This window comes from Bufo gargarizans, chromosome 9 (assembly GCF_014858855.1).
Source record: "Bufo gargarizans isolate SCDJY-AF-19 chromosome 9, ASM1485885v1, whole genome shotgun sequence".
NCBI classification, from domain to species: Eukaryota; Metazoa; Chordata; class Amphibia; order Anura; family Bufonidae; genus Bufo; species Bufo gargarizans.
Window position 1 is genome coordinate 141,881,306 of NC_058088.1, and position 26,747 is coordinate 141,908,052.

A 26,747-nucleotide genomic window follows, 5' to 3' on the forward strand; every position below is an offset into this window, starting at 1 on the left:
GTGGCATAATAAGCTAGCTCTTTAGTTAAAGGTTTTTTTTCAATCCTATAAAAAGCCCCCGGGCTCCCCACACTGAATATACTTACCTGGGTCCCCGCGCCGCTGCTTCTCCCCGTACACGGATGAAAACATCCGGCGTCAGGGGGGTGCAGCCAATGGTAGGCAGGGACGATGCTAGGTAGGCTCGTCCCCATCCCTGCCTGCCATTGGCTGCTCACCCCCGACACCAGATTTAGCACCGGAGAAGCAGTGCGGGGACCTGGAGCGGCGCAGGGGGTGGGTACCCAGTTTATTTTATTCAATGTGAGGGGCCCGGCATATTAGGAGGCATCTTATAGGATTGGATATAAGGATGAAGAAAAGTGCTTGCCCATGCGTACGATTTGTGTTTTTTTTGTAAGAAAATCCAGTATCCAGTTGCACAGGTGTGAGCGGAGACCCAAGTTGTTCAGTTTCGTTGCCAACTTGTTGGGAGGGATGGTGTTATATTCCCTGTAACAAGGGAGATACCTCTGGTAAATCCGGCATTTCTAGCTGAAAGATGGAGAGAGTGGATACAAGTGGAGCTTTGCATGTAGAATCGGTGTTTGCCGCTGTTTTATTACTATATCTGCAGATTCTAATAGAGGGGTCATTTTGGGGTATAATTGCAGATCTTGTTGGTACTGAACGTATAATAATAGATAATCTGTGACCAAATATAGTGGGTGCTGTATTTTTAACATGTCTGACCAAATTATTAGAAAGAATGGCTGCCCATACCGTCAATGATCTTATGTGCTATTACAAAGATAAATGTAGGAATATGTATGGCAGGTCTATTATGTGTATAGCTGACGGTATTTTCCCTAGGAGATATTGCACATTCCTACTACACGATTTTCACATCTGTGCCCTTTTATGCCACACACTTGACGCTTGTCCAGTAAGCACAGAACGTATTCAAGCAGCAGATTCCCAAAGTCTCTTCATTGAATACAGCAGGAGAGCTAAACTTATTAAAGGCTATGTACCGTACATCTTTGGACGCAATTTTTGTTTGATTGCATTTTACTTTTTTTTAGCTAAAATTTTAAATTGGCCTTTATTAAAAAACATTGAGCCATTCTGTCACAAAGGGTTAACTTTTTGTGACTGGTACTGTTCACTTTGTGCAGATCATCTAAAAACCCTTATCTCTAAACTACTAAGAGGTCATAAACCCTTATTTAAGCCAGAATGTGTATGAGTAAGCTAAGGATGGAGCTTTAGGCCTCTTTCACATGACCATATGGCTTTTTCAGTGTTTTACGGTCTGTTTTTCACAAATCCGTTGTTCTGTTGTGTTTCCGTTTTTCTGTATGCCGTATACAGTAATTACATAGAAAAAATGTGGCTGGGCATAACATTTTTAATAGATGGTTCCGCAAAAAACGGAACGAATACGGAAGACATACGGATGCATTTCCGTATGTGTTCAGTTTTTTTTTTTTTTTTTTTTTTTTTTGCGGACCCATTGACTTGAATGGAGACACAGAATGTGATTTGCAGGCAATAATAGGACATGTTCTATCTTTCAACAGAGCGGAAAAATGGAAATACGTAAGTGGAATGCATACAGAGTACATTAATTTTGTGGAACCATTGAAATGAATGGTTCCGAACATGGAATATATACAAAACGCTAAAAACGGCCCGTACACAGGGGAAAAAAAAACGGTTGCGTGAAAGAGGCCTTAATGAGTGTTTATAATGTCAGAATGCAGACAGAAGAAGTCTGCTCCCCAGATGATGGAAATTGCAGAAAATCCACAGGCTGCTGGTACAGCAAAAGGATTCCATATAATAATAATATTTTTTATTATGTTTATTTTTTATTTTATTTTTTTAATAAAGCTTAAAATAAGTACAATTCAATAATACAAAATTTTAATAGCCTTTAAGAAGATGCATCTTATTGAAATTTGTAGCAGAATTTACAGGAAAATGTCTAGCGCTTGGGGCTGAGATGTTTTCCCAGGTAAGGCTGGGTTCAGACCTGAGCGTTCTGAAACGAGCGCTCTGTATGCGCGATTGTACGGGCGTTTACAATCGCGCATACAGAGACAGGCGTGCACACATTGTCGCGCGTTCCCGAATATCTATGTGCGGGAACGCACGACAAACGCCCCAAAAAAAGCTCAAGCACTTGTTTGAGCGTCGGGCGTTTTACAGCGCGATCGTACGCGCTGTAAAACGCCCAGGTGAGAACCATTCCCATAGGGAATCATTGGTTCTTGCCTGTTGTGCGTTTTAGGCTGGGTTCACACCTGAGCGTTTTACAGCGCGTTCCTACGCGCTGTAAGGCTGGGTTCACACTTGAGCGTTGCGCAAACGCGCGTTTTACGCGCGTTTTTGACGCGCATTTTTATGCGCGTTTTTGTAATAGTAAACGCGCGTTTGACGCGCGTTTGTGTGATTCACTACAGTGTCCTATGGCCACAAACGCCCCAAAAGTCGCTCATGTACTTTTTGGAGCGTCGGGCGTTTTACAGCGCGATCGTACGCGCTGTAAAACGCCCAAGTGTGAACCATTCCCATAGGGAATCATTGGTTCCTACGCGCTGTAAAACGCTCAACAAGGAGAAACCAATGATTCCCTATGGGAATGGTTCACACTTGGGCGTTTTACAGCGCGTACGATCGCGCTGTAAAACGCCCGACGCTCCAAAAAGTACATGAGCGACTTTTGGGGCGTTTGTGGCCATAGGACACTGTAGTGAATCACACAAACGCGCGTCAAACGCGCGTTTACTATTACAAAAACGCGCATAAAAATGCGCGTCAAAAACGCGCGTAAAACGCGCGTTTGCGCAACGCTCAAGTGTGAACCCAGCCTTACAGCGCGTAGGAACGCGCTGTAAAACGCTCAGGTGTGAACCCAGCCTAACCCTGGGTTCACACCTGAGCGTTTTACAGCGCGTTCAAACGCGCTGTAAAACGCTTAACCCTGGGTTCACACCTAAGCGTTCCTCAAACGCGCGTTTTACGCGCGTTTTTATGCGCGTTTTTTGTAATAGTAAACGCGCGTTTGACGCGCGTTTGTGTCATTGACTGCAGTGTCCTATGGCCACAAACGCGCGTCAAAACGCCCCAAAGAAGCTCAAGTACTTGTTTGAGCGTCGGGCGTTTTACAGCGCGTTCGTACGCGCTGTAAAACGCCCAGGTGTGAACCCTTCCCATAGGGAAGCATTGGTTTTCATGTCTTAAGCGTTTTACAGCGCGTTTGAACGCGCTGTAAAACGCTCAGGTGTGAACCCAGCCTTAGACATGAAAACCAATGCTTCCCTATGGGAAGGGTTCACACCTGGGCGTTTTACAGCGCGTACGAACGCGCTGTAAAACGCCCGACGCTCAAACAAGTACTTGAGCTTCTTTGGGGCGTTTTGACGCGCGTTTGTGGCCATAGGACACTGCAGTCAATGACACAAACGCGCGTCAAACGCGCGTTTACTATTACAAAAAACGCGCATAAAAACGCGCGACACAAACGCGCGTAAAACGCGCGTTTGAGGAACGCTCAGGTGTGAACCCAGGGTAAGACCTTGTGGCTATTCCAGCACAGAGCAGCCTGCCAGATCTCGCTGCTGAACTGGCTGGTTTCCGAAATAAATACCAGCTTTCAGCTGAACAAAAGACGGTGCATGCAATGCCATTGGCATCAGTTCAGGCTGCCGGATCTCCAAACCGGAGATGTGAATGCAGCCTAAAGATAATGATGACCTAGGGTTAGTTCATCATTATTTCATTAGGAGGGGTCCAAGTTGCACACCCTTGCTGATCAGCTGTTTCAGAGATTCGCTGCCGGCTCCTGGCAGCTTTCCTAGCGCAGCTCCATACAGAGGTTAGCACTGGTGCCTTGCAGTGCTGGGGTCCTAGGTTCTAATCTTACCAAGGACAACCCCTGCATGGCGTTTGTATGTTCTCCCCGTGTTTGCGTGGGTTTCCTCCCACAACCCAAAGACATAGTGATGGGGAACTGAGATTGTGAGCCCCATTGGGGACAGCTGGATGCTAATGTCTGTAAAGCGCTGCGGAACATAGCAGCTCTATATAAGTGCATAAAACAAATAAATAAAAATATCGGAAATCGGGCAATCCCTTTAGGGTACTTTCACACTAACGTTATTCTTTACCGGCATAGAGTTCCATCAAAAGGGCTCTATGCCGGAAAAGAACTGATCCGTTCAGTTTGCATCAGTATGCCTTCCGTTCAGTCACTGTCAGGCCTTTTGGCCGGACATAATACCGCAGCATGCTGCGGTATTATGTCCGTCCAAAATGCCTGATCAGTCACCGGAATGCCGACTTTCATTAGTGCAAAACAACTGAAGGACGGATCAGTCCTTACGGTCTGTGCATGCGCAGACCGGGAAAACTGAAAGACTGCAAGACGGATCCGTCCATCCGCATGACAACCGGAGAGACGGATCCGTTCTTGCAATGCATTTGTAGACGGATCACACTAACGCTAGTGTGAAAGTACCCTTTATTTGATTGTGTTGAGCCTTTTATTTCTGCTTCAGTGTTTGAAGACTAGGGCAACTTTCACACTTGCAATCGGAGCGGATCCGTCTGGTGTCTGCACAGACGGATCCGCTCCTATAATGCAGACGATGGGATCCGTTCAGAACGGATCCGTCTGCATTATATTTCAGAAAAAATTCTAAGTCTGAAAGTTAGTCAGACGGATCCGTCCAGACTTTACATTGAAAGTCAATGGGGGACGGATCCGTTTGAAATTGAGCCATATTGTGTCAACTTCAAACGGATCTGTCCCCATTGACTTACATTGTAAGTCTTGACGGATCCGTTTGGCTCCGCACGGCCAGGCGGACACCCGAACGCTGCAAGCTGCGTTCAGGTGTCCGCCTGCTGAGCGGAACGGAGGTCAAACGGTGCTAGACTGAGGCATCCTGAGCGGATCCGGGGCCGCTTGTGAGAGCCTTTAAACGGAACTCGCAAGCGGAGCCCCGAACGCAAGTGTGAAAGTAGCCTAAGCAGGAAGCTGCTTTTACTTCTTTTGACCTCTGTCAGTGCAGTGTGCTTTTTGTATGGCTTTCAATTTTTCTGCTGCTAGAAGGAATTTTCTGTTGTGTTCTCTTATGAAACTTGAGATAAGGTAAGTCCCTCTGCACCTTTACATTGTGAATACCTGAACGCTCCAGGACTTTGCTCTTCAGACAGCTATGCATCCACCTTCATATAAGTTGCAGTTATTTTCCTCTCTGCAATATGTTGAGTGTTTTTATATATTTATTTTATTTTTTTATTTTTTTCATATCACTGGTGAAAATCAGTTTTAGGTTTCACAGAGATGGACAACAAGGGATTTCGCCGCACCAGCCTCAGTAGTTTCCACAGCAACACCAGTGATGAAGATATGGTTGAAATTACAGATGCCACCTTGGATTTTGCCATGTCTGATGATGTTCCACCTATTGACCGTGAGATGGCTGAAGGTAATGTAAAGATTCTGGCATTAAGCTGTAGAAAGGTCCTCATTATACTCAAACTTCACCAGTAACTGTCATGTGCTTTGCATTCCATGACATATCTCGCCACTCGATACATATCACTATGGACGAGGGGACATCCTCTGCGTCTGGAGGAAAGAAGGTTTGTACACAAACATAGAAGAGGATTCTTTACGGTAAGAGCAGTGAGACTATGGAACTCTCTGCCTGAGGAGGTGGTGATAGCGAGTACAATAGAGGAATTCAAGAGGGGCCTGGATGTATTTCTGGAGCGTAATAATATTACAGGCTATTGCTACTAGAGAGGGGTCGTTGATCCAGGGAGTTACTCTGATTGCCTGATTGGAGTTGGGAAGGATTTTTTTATTCCCCTAAAGTGAGGAAAATTGGCTTCTACCTCACATTTTTTTTTTGCCTTCCTCTGGATCAACTTGCAGGATAACAGGCCGAACTGGATGGACAGATGTCTTTTTTTGGCCTTATTTACTATGTTACTACTATGTTACTATGACTGTAGCTATTATCCAGTAAATACTAGTCAATATGTGGCCCCCATCTTAGACTATTTAACATTCTATTCACCTATAGCAATTAGTTCACCTGTAATTTGTTGTGAGATTTCAGCGCTTAGACCCTCAACATACGCTAAGGGCTCATTCACATGGCCGTTCTGTGCATTGGGGGCCGTAGTGCTTCCGTAGGGTTACGTGCCTCTGTTCTGCTACCGACCTTCCGGATTGCAGACCCATTCCAGTGAATTAGTCTGCATCTGTGATGCGGGGTGTACACGGCTGAACAATGACCGTGTAAATGAGCCCAAAGGCTGGGGCCAGGGCTACATGTTTAGAGGATTTGGGGAATTTAAGTGAAATGTCCGCAAACAAAATTGTGCAATATAAAAAGCACAAAATGTGCCACTTCACGCTGAATAAAGTAGAATTTGGTGTTCGTGTAAGATGTGTATATGTATCTGTATGTATTGTATTGGGGCTGAGATTGATTCTGTGTAGTTTTGTAATGTGTATTGTAGTTGTAATGTTTTGAATATCCATTTAATGCTCATAACAATCTTAGGCCTCATGCACACTACCGTTGTTCGGGTCTGCATCTGAGCAGCAGTTTTTGCGGCTTGGGTGTAGACCCATTCACTTCAATGGGGCCGTGTGCTGTCCGCATCCGTTGCTCCGTTCCGTTGCCAGTTTTGCGAACAAGAATAGGCATGTCTACAATGGGCCGCTGCAAATTGCGGAAGGCACACGGGCAGCTTCCGTTTTTTTGGCGGATCCTCAAAAAACGGAACTGTCGTGTGCATGAGGCCTTAGGGCGATGTGTGTTGTAAATGCACCTTAAGGCCCCTTGCAGACGAGCATGTCCCGATTAGGTCCGGATGCGTTGCGTCTGCGATCAGGAAAAATCGTGCCAGTAGGTACGCAATTACAGTACGTTTTGACTGCGTTTTGATGTTCCGTTTTTATCGCGTGGGTGCAATGCGTTTTGCCCGCGCGTGATAAAAAAACTGACTGCAATTGCGTACTTACTCACACGATTTTCCCTGATCGCAGACGCAACGCATCTGTACACACTCGTCTGCAAGTGGTCTAAGGGTATATGACCAGGGGCTTAGTTATCATGGAAGCAGGGTAAGCGGCTACTATGGGGCCCAATCTCAGGAAGGGCACCAGGTGGAGGAGTGGAGGACAAATGGATTTATTTTAAGTGCCCATCAAGTAGTGAGTATGATGCTCCTAGTCCTAGCACTGTTATTACTTATTGCTCCCTAGTCTTCTTCTTTGGGCACTTGCGTAAGTCCTAGCAGTGCACATCTTTAGAACAGGACGTAGTTTGCATAGGAGCACACTATGACCTGACACTAGGGCTGGGCGATTTTGCCCAAAAATGTTTTTTTCCAGTTCATCCCTCATGACAGCACAACAGGAGGATACTCCCCTTTGACCTTCTTGGGACAGGAAACAGAGGTTAAAAAGGTCCACTCACCAGTGTTCTTCCTGTCCTGTTCCTGGAAGGACGCAGAGAGGTTCCCTGCTCTAGGATTCAAAAGATTCTACAAGAACTTTTAGGGCCTAAGGCTGGCACTAGGATCAGGGGGTGTCGGGCCTCCCCTTCCATGTCTCGAATAGCCTTGCTAAAACCTCTCAGGGTATAGGTCCCTTAGCAGCCCAAATCCCACCTGGCGGTACATGACTTGCTGCCTGACTCTGTGGAGTCCGATCCTATAGGTGGGTTCTCTGATGGCCTGGGTTCGATTGTTGGGTCACTTGCCCCCTCAGTGCCTAGCCCGTTCACAAATTCTGTCGTCAAGATTTAGTTTTCTGGCAAAATGAAAACGTTTCTGTCTCGGGTTTGTTCCTGATTCTATGAAATGGTATTTTATCCAATGATAAATATCTGAGATATGTTGTCCTTAGACTTGGTCCCCACCCTAAATTATAATTTGGTACGTCTCCTTTCATGAGGGAAGAACTGGAAAATGGGAATCAGATTTACCGGTAGTTCGCTTTCCAGAGATTCACTCATGACAGCACCCGTACATTCCCTCCCTTACTAACTATTATGGAAATATTGCATATAAGATTTTCTAATTATTTTAATGAATCAGTTGCATCCATCCTGGTGTAGTAATCTGGAAAAACACTGGTGAGTGGAGGTGGGAGGGACCTTTTTAACCTCTCTGTTTCCAGAAGGTCAAAGGGGAGCATCCTCCTGTTGTACTGTCACAAGGGAATCTCTGGAAAGTGAATTACCGCTAAGTCAAATTCCTATTTTTTTTTTTTTTTTTTTTTTTTTTTATCCCTATGGCTTATTTTCAATTTAAATCGAAAATTTTCTTAATTTGTTGAACTGAAAAAATACTAAGACATAATTCAGTGAAAGATTTTCTTTATAGAAATAAAGTTTCAACATGTATAAACAATTCTTTGTGGGGTGAATAAAAATAAACACAATTGCACCAATGTTTTGGGGGTTTTGACATCACGGCGTTCACTGTGTGCTAAAAATGACGTACTTATTCGGTGTCTCAATATGAATACGGCAATACGAAATTTATATAGATTTTTTTTCTTTTTTTTTTTCTTTTTGTTTTGCTACTTTAAAAAAATATATACAAACCTTTTGAAAAAAATCTAAATTTTCTTTTGCATCGCCATTTTCGTAACTTGCAATAACTTTTTTTATATTTCCATCAACAGAGCTGTATTAAGACTATCTTTGCGGGTCAAACTAGATTCAAACTGGTATAATTTATTTATTTATTTATTTATTTATTTATTTTTTTGTGGTACATATGACTTTTTTTTTTATCACTGTTAGGCTACATGCACACGAACGTTTGTTTCCGTGTCCGTTCCTTTTTTTTGCGGATAGGATACGAACCCATTAATTTCAATGGATCTGAAAAACCGCGGACAGCACACCGTGTTCTGTCCGCATCAGCATGTCTGTTCCGTTGCCCCACAAACAAAATTGTGCATGTTCTATTTTTTATTTTTTTTCCCCTAGTTTGCGGACAAGGATAGGCTTTATTACAATTGAACAGCCCAAAAAAGGATGCCTTAATGCCATACGGAACGTCATCCGTGTTATTTTTTTTATTTTTATTTTTTTTGCGGAGAGAAAAACACATACGGTTGTGTGTGCATGTAGCCTTACTGAATTATTATTTTTTTTTTGTGCTGGAAAAGGTGACCAAAAAAAGTGACATTCCCTCCCCCGCCTTGTTATGGCGTTCACCACACAGGACTTAAATTTTTTTTATATTTTAATAGTTCAGTCATTTTTCAGATATCTGATATGTTTATATACTATATCAGTGATGGGGAACCTATGGCACGGGTGCCAGAGGCGGCACTCGGAGCCCTCTCTGTGGGCACTCGCACTCTGGAAAAAGTGCAGGCACACTATGAACAGCACAGGCAGCGCACTAAATGTAGACAGGCTATTATAGCTAAATAATAAAGTACATAGAGGATATACTATATTGGACTATAGTATTCAGGTTAAATTGCTTTGTTGGCACTTTGCAATAAATGGGTTTTGGGTTGCAGTTTGGGCACTCGACCTTTTAAAAGGTTCGCCATCACTGTACTATATAATTGAACTCGGGACAAGAAAGTGTGCCCAAATCTCATGTACCTCAGCATGGCCCACAGGTAACCTCACTCAACGCTATCAAACTGTTTATCAGCATCTAATGACATCACTGCTTTGCCGAGAAGGTCACCCGGGGCCACCTGCAGATTCAGGATTACTCTCCTCAGGTTAAGGCCTACTTCACTCGATCGTATGGCTTTTATTGTTTTTTTGCGGTCTGTTTTTCACGGATCCGTTGTTCCGTTGTGTTTCCGTTCCGTTTTTCCGTCTGCCATGTACAGTATACAGTACTTAGAAAAAATTGGGCTGGCCATAACATTTTCAATAGATGGTTCAGAAAAAACGGAACGGAAATGGAAGACACACGGATGCATTTCCGTATGTGTTCCGTTTTTTTTGTGTGGACCCATTGACTTGAATGGAGCCACGACCCGTGATTTACGGCCAAATATAGGACAAGCTCTATCTTTCAACGGAACGGAAATACGGAAACGGAATGCATAAGGAGCACATTCCGTGTTTTTGCGGAACCATTGAAATGAATGGTACCGTATACGGAACACCAAATTTGCGTACACTCGCAAAAAAAAAACTTTTGTGTGAACTAGGCCTAACTGCCGTGGATTTGGATGGCATAAATCCGTATTGATCCGGGTGGACCACAGACGTGATGACCCCTGCCAAGCTGTTTGCCAAAACTTTCGCCAGAACCTTTACATCAGCAGTGAGCAGAGAGATCGGTCGATGGTACTTGGGGAGAGCCTCATAGAATGACGGCCCAACTCTTGCGCTTTTCTGAGCACATCCAATAATTTGGGTAGTAGATCATCTGCCATGTGTTTGTATACCTCTGCTGGCAACCCATTAGGGCCTTTTTTTTTTTTTTTCATTCGCCATGCCCCCGCACTGCTACTTTCAGTTCCTCCAATGTGATAGGCGACTCGAGACTATCTCGCTCCCCCCCCCGGTAGCGCCCGTAAATGAACATGATTCAGATAGTTAGACATATCCTCAGCACTATACGTCCCTCTTGTTTTATACAAGTCTGTATAAAAATGACAGAACACCTTCTGAATGTCAGGGATCTCGGTAATTGAAAAACCGGTCTCGTCTCTCACTACATGTACATGAAATGATTCCTGTTGTGCTCTAGCTACTGTCGCCATGAGGTTACTTGCTTTTTCCTCTTCTTCAAAGTAGCTTTGTCTCAGAAAAAATCTACGATTGGATGCTTGTTCTATACTATGGGCATTTAGGGCCTCCTGCGCCTCATTCCAGTTCGCAAGGGACACAGGAGATTGGGCAGCTATATGAAGCATCTCAGTTTCCAGCAACCTATGATTAAGCTCCTCCCTTAAGGCTATAATTCTCGTTTTTAACCTTGGAAATATGCTTAATAAAAGTAACCCCTCAAGAACGATTTCCGTTTCATCCACCATGACGGCTACAGATGAGATTGACCCCCTTGACCTCTGTAGCAGCAGGAAATACACAGAGTTTAAGAAGCCCCCCATCCACTCTCACCCTCAGTGTTTTCCTGTCCCTATGGGGCACAGCACAGAGAGGACTCCATCTGGAGTTGAAGAGTTATATTATTTTTCTTTCTTTTCCTTCCCACATGTCTCACATGGGTAAAAGATTTCCTTACCAATCTCCTCCTTAGCTCTCCCGCAGCTTATGCCAAAGCTGGGCTGGGGAGGTTGGCATGGATCTCGTCCCTGACATCGTGGGATCTGCTTTCACATACGGCTGTATGGTTTTCCTTCCCGTTGGCGTGGAAGCAGAGCAGCGGGAGCAGGACACCCCACGCCCCATGTGGGCGTTGCTCAAAACGCTGCTGAGATCCTGGCTAGTAAGGGGAGTGCATCATCACGCTGGACAAGAGCGGAGATGACGTCGACGCTGAACTTCAAAACAGCGCAGCAGTTCAGACAGTGTCTCACCTGTCTACAGCAATGATGTCGGCTCCCGGGATCCGTATGGACGGTGCATACCCACCTTCAGTAACTCCATCCGTAAGTCTCCCAGTGGGAAACTTGCATTATTCTTCTAATGTTTATTTACTGAAGTTAGTACATGGCTGATTCTGGGTTGCTCCTCTTTTACCAGGGTGTTAAGGAAATGAAAATGAAACCAAAATATAACAAATGTGTCAATTGTTCTAAAAAATTACCTGAGGGATATAAGAAGAAACGTTGCAAAACTTGCATTAGTGACCTTTTAAAAGAAGAGTAACCGTCTATCATGATGGAAGTTAGATCCATGATTCAGGATGAAATCTGATCCCAATTGGCCTCTCTTACTCCCCCTCAAAACGCACCCCCCTACTAAAAAGCCAAGGTTATCCGTTCCATCCTCCTCAGATGCTGAGGAGATGGAGGAAGGAGCATCAGTTTTCAAACAATATTTGGAAGATGACCAATTGTCTGAGGGGGAGATAGAGGATGAAGGGGGGGGGGGGAGTACTTTTTTTTTATTTTATTTTTCAAGTGGCAAAAGTCGTGAAAAGGACTTCCCTGCAATTCGAGGACGCATCCCAGTTACGTGACCCAATGGAATTGAAAGCAGATTCTCTTCTAAGCAAATGTTGGGAGGTATCTATGTTTGGGGTAAAAACAAATATCACAGCTACCTCAGTGGCTAGAGCCATGTATTTCTAGCTTAATGAGCTGGATAATCAGATCAAAAATAAAACCCCTAGAGAAGAAATCCTTCAGTCCATTTCCCTCTTAAAATCCGCCATGACATTTCTAGCAGATGCGATAAAATATACAAATCAAAACTTTGCTCCATAGCATTCTCAGGTGAATATGTCTTTGGGACGGTACTCGATAAGATATTAGAAAAGGCTGCAGACAAAAAGAAGGGTTTCCCAGGAAAGACTGGTCACTGGAGTTGCCAGAAGTGGGGCAAAGGAAGAGTGTTCCTCCTCAACCCCCGAAACAAACCAAATGAAAAACAATGACGCTAGGGTAGGGGGGAGGTTAAGATTTCTTAACCCAGTGGGAAGCCTCAACATCAAACCCTTGGGCTCTAGAAATTATAAAAAATGGATACAAAATTGTTTACCTCTACTCCACTGAAAAAGTTCCAGATAACGTCTTACGATCCCAATACCCTTTCAAAAATCTGTCAAGGTATACTAGAATTAAAAACATCAGGAGTAATAAAGCAGGTCCCTGTGTCTGAAGAAAAACAGGGTTGCTACTCAAAACTATTCTTAGTTAAAAAAACCGGATGGCTCCTCCAGAACCATCATAAACCTAAAAGACCTAAACAAATCTATAGTGTACAAAAATTTTAAAATGGAATCCATTTCCTCCATCGTTCCTTTAATTAAAAAAAAGGCTTATATGACGTCTGTGGATCTCAAGGATGCATACTATCACATTCCTATTCATCAAAATTCACAAAAATATCTTCGGTTTGCATTACAAAGCCCAGATTACATAATAAACCATTTTTTAGTTCTGCACCCTCCCCTTTGGCATTTCATCCTCACCAAGGGTCTTCACGAAACTAGTAATGGAGATGTTACCCTCCCTCAGGAAAGAGGGACTGGTAATCTTTCCATACCTAGACGATTTCCTTCTACTGGGAAATTCAGAAGCAGAAACAGCCACAAAAATGTCAAACTTCCTACAGAAAGATTCCAACTTGGGTTGGCTGATTATTTATTTATTTATATATATATATATATATATATATATATATATATATATATATATATATATATATTCCCTAATTCTGTCATCCAACAGAAGATTCCTCTGGGTGATGCTAGACTCTGTAGCTAAGAAGTCATCATTACCTTAGGAAAAAATTAGACATTGTAGGAAAAATAGGAAAATTCCAAACTCAAGACAGCACCTCGATCAAGAACCGTATGAGCATCTTTGGTCTCATGACCTCCTGCATAACAGCGGTTGCCTGGAGCCAAGCCCACACCAGGACCATACAATCCTGGATATTAAACAGTTGGAACAAAGATCAGTCCTCCTTAGACATGATAATAAAAATCCCACTACAAATAAAACTAGATTTAAATTGGTGGAAGATGGAAACCAACCTAGCCAGAGGGGTAATCCTGGCAAAAAGAACCAGGAATACAAATTGTAACAGACGCAAGCGCAACAGGATGGGGTGCAACAGTGGCCTCCTCAAGCTGGCAAGGGAAGTGGCCAGAAGAAATAAAAAAAAAAAAAATCGTCAAATAACAAGTTAAGGGCGGTCTAGGAAACTCTCTAAAATTAAATCTGAGTTTATTAAGCAAAAAACACCTAAAAATATTCTCTGACAATACAACAGCAGTTGCTTACCTGAAGCATCAAGGAGGCACAAGGTCCCAAAAATTAAGAACCCTAACAGATTTTTTTATTTTTTCTCTTGGGCAGAATTTTTTTTTTTCCATCTCTATCACATCCATTCATTTGAAGGAATCAGAAAATACAGAAGCAGATTTTCTAAGCAGACAGACTCTAGACCCAGGGGAATGGTCCTTTAAATCCAGACATATTTCAGAAATTAATTACCACAAGTACACTTATTCGCCTCAAAAAGAAATACAAAGGTCAACCAGTTTTGCTCCCTGAACCCCAGGGAAAATCCGTGGGCAGTAGGCGCCTTCTTGGTAAAATGGAACTGGAATCTTGCATATGCGTTCCCTCCATGTGCATTAATCCCCAGGGTTCTGCAGAAAATTTTCACAGACCCAGTAACAGTGATACTAATTACCCCACATTGGCCAAAGAGAACCTGGTTCTCCATCCTGAAAAACGTAGCCTTGGACGATTCATGGCAGATACCTTTTCAGAAGGATATTCTCTCACAGGGACCAATCTTGCATCAGAATCCAGGTCTCTTCAAATTATTGGCCTGGATCCTAAAAGCGAGATCCTAAGGAGTAAGGGCCTTTCAGATAGTTATCAATACCTTAAAAGCCAGCAGGAAAAAAGCCATGGATGCCATTTATCTAAAATTCTGGAAATAGTACTACTCGTGGCTGCTCAAGTCTCTCCCCATTTATATTCTTAATCGTAATGACACCTCAGCACACGTCTAATTTGAATGGCTTTTGTGGGTGCTCGTCTCTTGTTACCTCCTTCCACCCGCGGAGTGAGATTGTAGCTTTAAATAAATTTTTTCAGAAACAGCACACCGATGTAGTTTGTAATTCAACCTTTATTTACCAGTGGTATATTCTCAAGTTATTTTATGACATTTATTGCTGTCTGCAACGTTTCGGGCCCATTTGGTGCCCTTTGTCAAGCTGGATGGCCGGTCTGTATTTTCACGGCGTGCAAAATTCTGGAAATAGTACTACTCGTGGCTGCTCAAGTCTCTCCCCATTTATATAATCTCCTTCCATACAAAAGATCTTGGAATTTTTACAAACGGGCCTAGACTTAGGCCTTAGGCCTAGTACTTTGAAGGTGCAAATATCAGCCCTGGGTGCTATCTACGATACTAAACTAGCAAACCATAGATGGATTAGAAGATTTATTAAAGCCGCTTCTAGACTTTAGACCTTCCCTAAAACATAACACTCCGCTATGGGACCTAAATCTAGTCCTTAATGAGTTGACAAATTCTTTATTTGCCCCAGTAACAGAAATTTCCTTTAAAACATCTCTTAAGCAATTACATCCGCTAGGCGCTTAGGAGAAATCCAGGCCTTGTCATGTAAAGAACCATATCTATCTGTTTTTCCTGATAGAGGTGTATTGCGACTAGATCCGTGTTTTCTCCCGAAAGTAGTTTCAAATTTCCATGGGGACCAGGAAATTATATTAGCTTCCTTCTGCAGTGATCCAAAGGATCCCATGGAAGAAAAATGGCAGAGTCTTCTGGATGTAGATATTCTGGAGACAATTAATTATCCAGTACCTTAAAGCTACAGAACCCTTTTGAAAGGATAATCTCTTAATTAAATTTGTGTGAAAAAATAAAGAGGAAAAAACTTTCCAAGACATCCATAGGGCGTTGGATAAAAACAACCATTGCTTACTGTTATACCCTATTGGGTCAGACATGTCCCATGGGAATTAAGGCCCATTCTACTAGGGCTATGGCCTCCTCCTGGGCAGAAAAAGCTGGGGTATCTCTCTATTAGATATGCAGGGCTGCAATCTGGTCTAGCATTAATACTTTCATTAAACACTATTGCCTGAACTTTTCTGCTTTAGCGGATTTACCCCCTCCCCCTTCTTAGTAATCTGTTAGTTCTCATCCGTAGCTGTCATGGTGGATGAAATGGAAAAACTGTAATTGGACTTGCCGGTAATTCTGTTTCTTTAAATCCACCATGACTGCTCATATATTCCCTCCCATAAAGTATAGTATATATTATGAAAAAATAAATAAAATATATTTGTGGTCCTGGCTACGGCGCGAAGCCTGGAGAGTGTGACTGAACCTAATCTAGCTACAGTGACTGGTGGTGTGCCTGTTGCCACGTGACGAGGGTAGGCCAAATAAAGGGGGCAAAATACGAGTAGGAAAGGTGTAGGAAGCAACTCTTTATTGTGAATGATGGTACTACAGAACTAAGTCAGAGAAAGCCGCGGCGATTTCGTCTTTCGGATGCGGGATGTATTGTGAGAAACAGGAGGACTTCCAGCGGCCCATCTTGCGGATGATATGGGCCGGGACCCCATGTTTGGAGGCGGCTCCGATCCTGAATGAATGGCCTGTGATGGCCTGGGGGTTGAACCCTAACCCTGACGCGAGGCTGCGAATGTGTTTGACGAACTGCGAGGACGTGCGTAGTCGTGACGGGAAAGGAAGGAGAGGGCTGGCGGGAGCCCGATTGCCCAGGGTGGTTAGTAACCTGTTGAGGACGGCCACGGGACACCAGGAGTTGGAAGTAGGGAAGTATTCTATGTGCACTGGGGGCCTGGTTTGTGAGGTTTTGGAGACTGGCAAGGTGAAAGTGAAATGCTCGTGACTATGGGTGAGTTGGTTTAGAGCAGGGCCTGAGTTGTGAGGAGAGGTGCCGGTAAATTCCCCGGGCCGGAGAAAGCCGTAAAAGCTTAAGTAGAGGGCGGCTTTGAGAATGCAGCTTCTGAAAGGGCCAAAAGTACTGCCGTCTAGGGAGGATGAGAGTTTCCTGAACAGGTCCTCTGAGATGGGTTGCCTGAAGGGTCCGGATTTGTGAGAGCTTTTTTGAATACCCCGCAGCGTGGCTTTGATGGTGTGGGAAGAAAAGATTGGGTTGCTGTCTGAATGATGGATCATGAGGTGATGCTGGACCCCTGACAGATACGATCTGATGGTGCTGAAAGAGAGGTGTAGGTCCTTGTGGCAGTATGCCAGGAAAGCCATGATGAAAGTAGTTTCGCTTACGTTGCCCCTGGGGTGAAGGTGACGAAATACCTCGAAAGCTTTCCAACCAGACTGGTAGTTCCTTGTGGAGTTTTCGGACAGGGACTTGCGGATGAGAGTTTGAGCCATGACTAAGTGCCTGTCTAGTCCAGGATCAGAGAGCCGAAGTCCGGGGGTGGAATCCCGATTCTCTCGGCTTGTGGCATGACCTGGAAGAAGAGAGTTAGGTTTAAGCGAGACAAGGCATCTGCTGCGACGTTACTGATGCCCTGGATGTGGGTGCCAGAAACATGAAAATTGTACTTGAGGGCAAGCCAGGTGAGCTTGTGTAGGAAGCGCATGACTTTGGGTGAGCTGGATCTGCCTTTGGTGATGATGTCGACGACCGTGTGGTTGTTGGTGATGAAACGCACGGGCATGTTGCTCCATTCTTCGCCCCAGACTTGTGCGGCTGCCACGATGGTGTACAATTCAAGGAGAGGAGAGGACTGAATGGCTTGAGGGTCTGAGTGGATCTGGGAGGGCCAGGAATCAGCGAACCACTGGTGGCTGAATAAGGCGCCGAACCCGACGGATGCTGCCGCATCGGAGTACACGGTCGGGCAGGTGGGACTCCAGCGAGGGACGAACATGGAGATGCCATTCCATGCTGACAGAAAGACCCTCCACATGTCAAGGTCGGCCAGGGCTTCACGGTCCAGTTGAATCGGCGAGTCCTGGGTTGTGGCTGTGGGTAACAATTGGAGGAGTCTTGCTGTGAAGGATCGTCGCTGTGGCATGATGCGGGTTGCAAAATTGAGAGAGCAGATGATGTTGCGGTAGAGGCTGAACGTGGGATGGAGAGTTTTTTGTTCAGCCTGGAGTCTTTGGCCTTCAAGACTACGGACACGTCCCCGCAAGCGATGGTCCGGTTTTCCACCGTGTAGTGCGTGGAGATGAGGACCAATGCCAGGTTCACGTCCTTGCCTGCGAGAATGTCCCTGCGCAGATTTTCGGGGACGAAAAAGGAAGGTGCTATTTCTGGAGCTCCTCCTACCAGCGTCAGCGAGAGAGGACGTGCACCCGGAGAGCTGGGCGGCTGAGGTTTAAGAAGCTCCCTACACCCCTCCCACAAAAGCAGGCTGAATTCATATATATATATATATATATATATATATATATATATATATATATATATATATATATATATATATATATATACAGACGTGGACAAAATTGTTGGTACCCTTTGGTCAATGAAAGAAAAAGTCACAATGGTCACAGAAATAACTTTAATCTGACAAAAGTAATAATAAATTAAAATTCTATAAATGTTAACCAATGAAAGTCAGACATTGTTTTTCAACCATGCTTCAACAGAATTATGTAAAAAAATAAACTCATGAAACAGGCATGGACAAAAATGATGGTACCCCTAACTTAATATTTTGTTGCGCAACCTTTTGAGGCAATCACTGCAATCAAACGCTTCCTGTAACTGTCAATGAGACATCTGCACCTCTCAGCAGGTATTTTGGCCCACTCCTCATGAGCAAACTGCTCCAGTTGTGTCCGGTTTGAAGGGTGCCTTTTCCAGACTGCATGTTTCAGCTCCTTCCAAAGATGCTCAATAGGATTGAGGTCAGGGCTCATAGAAGGCCACTTTAGAATAGTCCAATTTTTTCCTCTTAGCCATTCTTGGGTGTTTTTAGCGGTGTGTTTTGGGTCATTGTCCTGTTGCAAGACCCATGACCTGCGACTGAGACCAAGCTTTCTGACACTGGCTAGTACATTTCTCTCTAGAATTCCTTGATAGTCTTGAGATTTCATTGTACCCTGCACAGATTCAAGACACCCTGTGCCAGACGCAGCAAAGCAGCCCCAGAACATAACAGAGCCTCCTCCATGTTTCACAGTAGGGACAGTGTTCTTTTCTTGATATGCTTCATTTTTTCGTCTGTGAACATACAGCTGATGTGCCTTGGCAAAAACTTCGATTTTTGTCTCATCTGTCCACAGGACATTCTCCCAGAAGCTTTGTGGCTTGTCAACATGTAGTTTGGCATATTCCAGTCTTGCTTTTTTATGATTCGTTTTCAACAATGGTGTCCTCCTTGGTCGTCTCCCATGTAGTCCACTTTGGCTCAAACAACGACGGATGGTGCGATCTGACACTGATGTTCCTTGAGCATGAAGTTCACCTTGAATCTCTTTAGAAGTCTTTCTAGGCTCTTTTGTTACCATTCGGATTATCCGTCTCTTAGATTTGTCATCAATTTTCCTCCTGCGGCCACGTCCAGGGAGGTTGGCTACAGTCCCATGGATCTTAAACTTATGAATAATATGTGCAACTGTACTCACAGGAACATCTAGTTGCTTGGAGATGGTCTTATAGCCTTTACCTTTAACATGCTTGTCTATAATTTTCTTTCTGATCTCTTGAGACAGCTCTTTCCTTTGCTTCCTCTGGTCCATGTCGAGTGTGGTACACACCATATCACCAAACAACACAGTGATTACCTGGAGCCATATATATAGGCCCAATGGCTGATTACAAGGTTGTAGACACCTGTGATGCTAATTAGTGGACACACCTTGAATTAACATGTCCCTTTGGTCACATTATGTTCTGTGTTTTCTAGGGGTACCATCATTTTTGTCCATGCCTGTTTCATGAGTTTATTCTTTTACATAATTCTGTTGAAGCATGGTTGAAAAACAATGTCTGACTTTCATTGGTTAACATTTATAGAATTTTAATTTATTATTACTTTTGTCAGATTAAAGTTATTTCTGTGACCATTGTGACTTTTTCTTTCATTGACCAAAGGGTACCAACAATTTTGTCCACGTCTGTATGTATGTATATATATATATATATATATATATATATATATATATATATATATATATATACATATATATACAGACACACACTAAGAAAAAAAAAATACATTATATATATACACACACACACACACACACACACACACACACACACACACACACACTTTGGTATCTGGTACACACTCAGGGTGAGAGTGGGTGGGGGCTTCTTAAACTCTCTCTCTGTGTATTTCCTGCCCCTACAGAGGTCAAGGGTTCAATCTCATCCGTAGCCGTCATGGTGGATTCAAGGAAACAAAATTACTGGTTTTTCAGCATATTCCATACTACTTCCAGTCTGACTGAGCGTTCAGTAAACTGTAGTAGTTCCCTCGCTTCCAAACTCCCACCATGTTTACCAGGCTGATCCAGAATGAGGCTGGATTTAGCTTCCAGCCTCTATATCCCAGTCTCCGTGCCCCTCCCATACACAAACTGATGGATATAATAGAATGGTCTGATATCACACTGGGGGCATAGGAAGCCTGGGAGACCCATGGTAACACTGCCTGGTTACGCAATGCTAAATCGATGTGGGAGAGCTAGGCATATGTTCCAGAGGCACAAGACTAGCATCGTTCATTCGGATTTCTCCACCAATCCCAGCTCTTCCAACAGCCTCCCAAATGGAGAGGCTGCCGCACTAGAAACATGTCCAATATCCATCCGCATAGTTATAATCCCCCAGAAGCAGTATAGACAGGCGTGATAGCTAGTTATTACCGAGCTAGAGAACGGCAGGGGTATATACAAAAACATCAGTCTGAGACTTATGCAGTCGGAAAGGCACATCTTTACAAATGAAGACACTCTTTACCCCCCCCCCCCCCCCCCCTCCCTGAGTACACTGAACGGACCGAGTGATATGCCCATTCCATGCATCTTCTACCCAGCCACTGTAGAGTATCCAGAGTCATATGTGTTTCTTACAGACCCACAATAGAGGGTGGTAGTGATGTCAACTGATCAAATACTGCTTTGAGTTGTGTGGAGTCCCAAAGACCTCTGAGGCCTGGTTCACACTTGAGCGTATTTGATACGCACGTTTTACGCACGTTTTTGTCAAAAGTTTTCGGGGCGTATTACAGTATTTTGGAAATAGGAAACGCACGTCGCACACGCGTTCTTGCGATTGACCACAGAGGCGTCCAATGAAAAACAGCCATGTGATCACCTGGGTGTGGTCTGTGTGCCTGTTGCCATGTGCAATATGCACGTCCGTACGTGCGTTTTTAAGACTGAAACGCGCAAACGTCCATTTTGCAGCGTTCCCATTGAAGTCTATGGGCACAAACGTGCGACAATACGCCCCAAAGAAGCTCCTGTACTTCTTTTGGCGTAGGGCGTTTTACATCGCGTTCGTACGCGCTGTAAAACTTTCAGGTGAGAACCATGCCCATAGGGAAACATGGGTTCTCTCCTGTTGAGCGTTTTACAGCACGTAGGAACACGCTGTAAAACGCTCAGGTGTGAACCAGGCGTGACATTCCAGGGAACCTAGTTTATATTCCCCATGATACCAACATATACATCTCCTGACCAATGAGATGAGACCCCCTCCTTACTAACCAGAACAAAGCCACATAGAGAACACCAAATGTGAAAAATATAAATGGCTATATCCAACTCTCTCGCGAGAGGTGTGGAAATTACTTATCACCCAGCAAACAGTGATGGAAGAGATATAAAACTGTGTAGCATAGTAAAACAAGAAGTTGTACATATATAAAATAACTCTCGCATAATCAGTGAGAGGTAAGCCCTGGTCACTATCTTTGGCATCCCGGCCCGCCACAAGCAGGATGATGAATCCCTACTACCCACAGTTTAACAAAAACTAAACCAGACACTCGGCAAATGTGAACGCTCAGCCATATTATGACTGCTGCAGACTTGCATAATACAAGCATTCAGATGGAACCTTTGCCGCTATATATATACAGGTCCTTCTAAAAAAAATTAGCATATTGTGATAAAGTTCATTATTTTCTGTAATGTACTGATAAACATTAGACTTTCATATATTTTAGATTCATTACACACAACTGAAGTAGTTAAAGCCTTTTATTGTTTTAATATTGATGATTTTGGCATACAGCTCATGAAAACCCAAAATTCCTATGTAAAAAAATTAGCATATCATGAAAAGGTTCTCTAAACGAGCTATTAACCTAATCATCTGAATCAACTTATTAACTCTAAACGCCTGCAAAAGATTCCTGAGGCTTTTAAAAACTCCCAGCCTGGTTCATTACTCAAAACCGCAATCATGGGTAAGACTGCCGACCTGACTGCTGTCCAGAAGGCCATCATTGACACCCTCAAGCAAGAGGGTAAGACACAGAAAGAAATTTCTGAAGGAATAGGCTGTTCCCAGAGTGCTGTATCAAGGCACCTCAGTGGGAAGTCTGTGGGAAGGAAAAAGTGTGGCAGAAAACGCTACACAACGAGAAGAGGTGACCGGACCCTGAGGAAGATTGTGGAGAAGGACCGATTCCAGACCTTGGGGGACCTGCAGAAGCAGTGGACCGAGTCTGGAGTAGAAACATCCAGAGCCACCGTGTACAGGCGTGTGCAGGAAATGGGCTACAGGTGCCGCATTCCCCAGGTCAAGCCACTTTTGAACCAGAAACCGCGGCAGAAGCGCCTGACCTGGGCTACAGAGAAGCAGAACTGGACTGTTGGTCCAAAGTACTTTTTTCGGATGAAAGCAAATTTTGCATGTCATTCGGAAATCAAGGTGCTAGAGTCTGGAGGAAGACTGGGGAGAGGGAAATGCCAAAATGCCTGAAGTCCAGTGTCAAGTACCCACAGTCAGTGATGGTCTGGGGTGCCATGTCAGCTGCTGGTGTTGGTCCACTGTGTTTTATCAAGGAAAGGGTCAATGCAGCTAGCTATCAGGAGATTTTGGAGCATTTCATGCTTCCATCTGCTGAAAAGCTTTATGGAGATGAAGATTTCATTTTTCAGCACGACTTGGCACCTGCTCACAGTGCCAAAACCACTGGTAAATGGTTTACTGACCATGGTATTACTGTGCTCAATTGGCCTGCCAACTCTCCTGACCTGAACCCCATAGAGAATCTGTGGGATATTGGGAAGAGAAAGTTGAGAGACGCAAGACCCAACACTCTGGATGAGCTTAAGGCCGCTATCGAAGCATCCTGGGCCTCCATAACACCTCAGCAGTGCCACAGGCTGATTGCCTCCATGCCACGCCGCATTGAAGCAGTCATTTCTGCAAAAGGATTCCCGACCAAGTATTGAGTGCATAACTGAACATAATTATTTGAAGGTTGACTTTTTTTGTATTCAAAACACTTTTCTTTTATTGGTCGGATGAAATATGCTAATTTTTTGAGATAGGAAATTTGGGTTTTCATGAGCTGTATGCCAAAATCATCAATATCAAAACAATAAAAGGCTTGAACTACTTCAGTTGGTGTGTAGTGAATCTAAAATATATGAAAATCTAATGTTTATCAGTACATTACAGAAAATAATGAACTTTATCACAATATTCAATTTTTTTTTTAGAAGGACCTGTATGTGTAGATGACATGTCTGTCCAAGGAACTATGCCCCCCCCCCCCACTTCACTACCCTATGCCCACAATGTCTACAAGGCACACAGATTATGCATAGTCACTGTTCAGTCCCAGGTCACTCAGGAACATCTTGGCGAAGGTGCTTTTACTGTGCATCCAGCCACGACATGGCCTTTTTTGGCGTTTCTAGAAATGTAGTAGTCCCGTGTGCCACAACTTGGAGTCTGGCTAGGTAAATCATAGAATAGGGGACTTGCAACGGGTGCAATCTTCTTTTAATGTCCAGGAACAACACCCTCCTCTTCTGAGCTTCCACTGATTAGTCCGGGAACAGTGACAATCGAGCCCTATTAATCTCCAGGTCAGGCTTTTCTCTGGCTTTGTGGAGAATCACGTCCCGATCCTTATAATCGAGGATTTTAATCAAAACTGGTCTAGGAGGTGTTCCCGGTCTGGTGGGGACTCTATGCGCCCTCTCCACCGTGAACATACAAGATAGCACGTCTTTCCAAAATGTTTGGCTCAGCCATGTCTCAAAGTATGTATCTGGATTTTTGCCTTCAACTTTTTCAGGAACTCCAACCAGGCGAAAATGATTGCACCTTAGCCTGTTCTCTAGATCGTCTGTTTTAGCAAACAGTACTGCCAGCTCTTGAGCATGCTTCTGTGATGCAGCTTGCAATGGCAGGAAAACATCTTCAAGAACACTCACTCTCTCTACCACAGCCGTGGTGCGTTTCGCCACATTTTGCAGGTCATGTCTAATAATAGAAATGTCCTCCTTAATGCCACCCAACTGGGTATTCGGGATAAGCAACGCGTTGCATTGCTTAACAGCTGTAAATACATCCGATATGGGAGGAAGTCTTTCAGGTGGCATCTTGTCCTCACCCATGTCTGGAATACCGTCCGTGGACATGCTAATGGTTGATGCAGGCTCCCACATGCATGTACAGGCTGACCTTCCCAGTCAGCAAGGCTGGTAGGTAGCTGTGCTCCCTCAGAGACTTCCATGGCAGCATTGAGTTCGGGGACAACAGAGTTTCTGGCAAACCTTTTCAGCTTAGCCGTCGCTGCTCCTTGCCTCTCTGCATTTTCATTCATGTGCGCCATAGCCTTGGCCCCATCTTGGGATTCACCGCTGCTTCCCTCTTTTTGATTCAGGCGGCTGCAACTTTTGGGCATGTCATTCCACACAGCAACATGTACCAGAGAGCTCTTATGTATTTACAGGACCGAACCTAGTGTCCACTACAATCAGGTAGTAGGAGTTTCAGGCTGTTTATAGGATTACGGCGGCGGGAGATCCTGTCTGCATGTCCGCTCATATTGCTTGCTAGGCCACACTGCCTTTTTTTCAACCTTAACAACTGTAAAATGACAATTCTGGTGCATCTATCCTTATGACTCTTTGCTGTCTGGGTGTTACCAGTTGGAGGTGTGTCCCTGCAGAGTCTGACACTGTCCAATTATTGCTGATTATATTAGGTCAGGGACACACTCCTTTGACAACAATTCTAATAGAAGATGCTGGAGGACATATACAGAGAGGTGACAGGTCCTCTCTAAACAATGCTAGGGAGTCACCTTTATGGCTATAAACGGCTGTGTAAGGGGAAGAGACAATTATAATTTGGGAGGAAAATAGGGTTTGTAACTTCTTTAAATAATGGCCCATTGTTCTTGCGGTCAGTGAAGTTGGCTATGAGGGTAGATTATTACCTTCAGCCACAAAGTAGATTCACTCTCACGTGGAATAGATATACTGAGAGTTGAGTGTGTCCAATTGTGAGATATGAGAGACTAGAAGAGAATGAATCATTAATTAAGTTAAAAGAAGAGTAGGAGGAGAGAAAGGCTTAACCTTTAGTCAGGCAGGACGTGCGAGCTGTGTGGAGCAAGCCAGGCCATGAATTTTCAAAGCCCAGGTGAGCAGAAACGATCGATATATGTACACTGTGTCTGTAGATTAGAAGGAAGGAAGTGAAACAAATGATGACCGGATGAAAACTACTTGCAGAAGTAGCTCTGGCACAGTAACTAGGTGTGTGAGGCTATTAGGTGTGGACACAGCATTGGCTATTTAATCTGCCTCTTCCAAAAAGTAGATCAGCTTTCAACACTACACCTCTTTTCTATTAGAAAATGTCCAACAGAAAAAGGATCTGTGAAAAATGGATAGCTTTTGCGTGCATTCAGTTTCTTTGCTTGCTGTGCTATGTTGTTTCTGTTGCTCCCGTGCAGTGGGAGCTACTGAAACAATCTGTGCTGGAGCGCTCTGCTGTTTCCCAGCCAACTGGTGGTCAGGACTATAGCAGTGGCGAGATGAGACAAGCCCTTTGACAGTTGTACTGTGGGATTCAATGTGTAAACGGTTACTTCCCTAGCGCTTCATGCAGCTCTGTTTCCTGCTCTAACTCCACGATTAGCAGCATTTAGTGCAAGGTTTGAGTTTTAGGTTTAGCCCTCCTTGACACTGTATGAAAACGAATAAATATGACACTGTTTATTATGTTTCTAGGTTTTACTGCATATAATGGGAACGGCTTACATGGCACGAGCAATGTGATGGACTTCTTAGAGGTGCCTGGAGTGGGGACTTATGAAGACTTTAACACTATTGACTGGGTGCGAGAGAAGTCCAGAGACAGGGACCGGCACAGAGAGGTAAAAATGGTGAACTGGTAATATACATGTTGTTTGTTCCCTTAGTTATCAACTTAAAATCATAAATTCATAAAAGTATGGGGAGACTTTAAGGGTCCATTCACGCGTCCGTTTTGTTTTGCAATACACCGAGCCGGCACCCCTATAGAAATGCCTATTCTTGTCTGCTATTGCGGACAAGAATAGGACATGTTCTATTTTTTTTTTCGGGAGCCGAGGACTGTAAGATCGGGGTTGCGCATCAGAATTGCGTATGCGGACAGCACACTGTGCTGTCCGCATCTCTTCCGGCCCCATTGAAAATGAATAGGTCCGGATCCGTTCCGCAATGTTGCCGGACCCATTCTACGGACGTGTGAATGGACCATTATCATTCACCGGACCTGTAATTGGTGGTGCAGGGGGGCAGCTATTCTAGTAGTAACCTTATTTCAGTTGTGCAATCTGCATTTGATACATTTTACAGTAGCTGCAAACTGTAGTCACTTTTTAAAAATAAATAAAAAATTCAGCTCTTAAGGCTTCATGTAATACATTTATATGACGAACATTCAATAAATTCACTGAAAACCCCAATATGCTGATGGTATATGTACATAAGGTATTTGTTTTAATAGTGGGCAGTATGTAGTAATTAGTTGTATACTTTTCTAGATGTGCAACAAATAGTTGTGATGAGCATAAGCAGGTATATGTTGCCTGGTTTAATCCCCACTTCACTCTTAGTAACATATTTCCC

At 44.0% G+C, this 26,747-nt stretch overlaps 1 protein-coding gene across 6 annotated transcripts in view; it reads left to right on the forward strand.

Moving 5' to 3' along the window:
* Positions 1–26,747, forward strand: part of LOC122946008 (H(+)/Cl(-) exchange transporter 5) — a 174,931-nt gene that overhangs the window by 17,080 nt on the left and 131,104 nt on the right. For 3 of the 6 annotated variants that reach the window (XM_044305282.1, XM_044305281.1, XM_044305283.1), the window contains exons 2-3: positions 5,319–5,480; positions 25,863–26,008. In XM_044305282.1, coding sequence (XP_044161217.1) covers positions 5,336–5,480; positions 25,863–26,008 — 291 coding nt within the window. In that variant the 5' untranslated portion in view covers positions 5,319–5,335. Of the gene's footprint in view, positions 1–5,307; positions 5,481–5,510; positions 5,638–25,200; positions 25,270–25,862; positions 26,009–26,747 lie in introns of those variants that run through there. The other 3 variants (XM_044305284.1, XM_044305286.1, XM_044305285.1) reach the window with 3 other exon arrangements.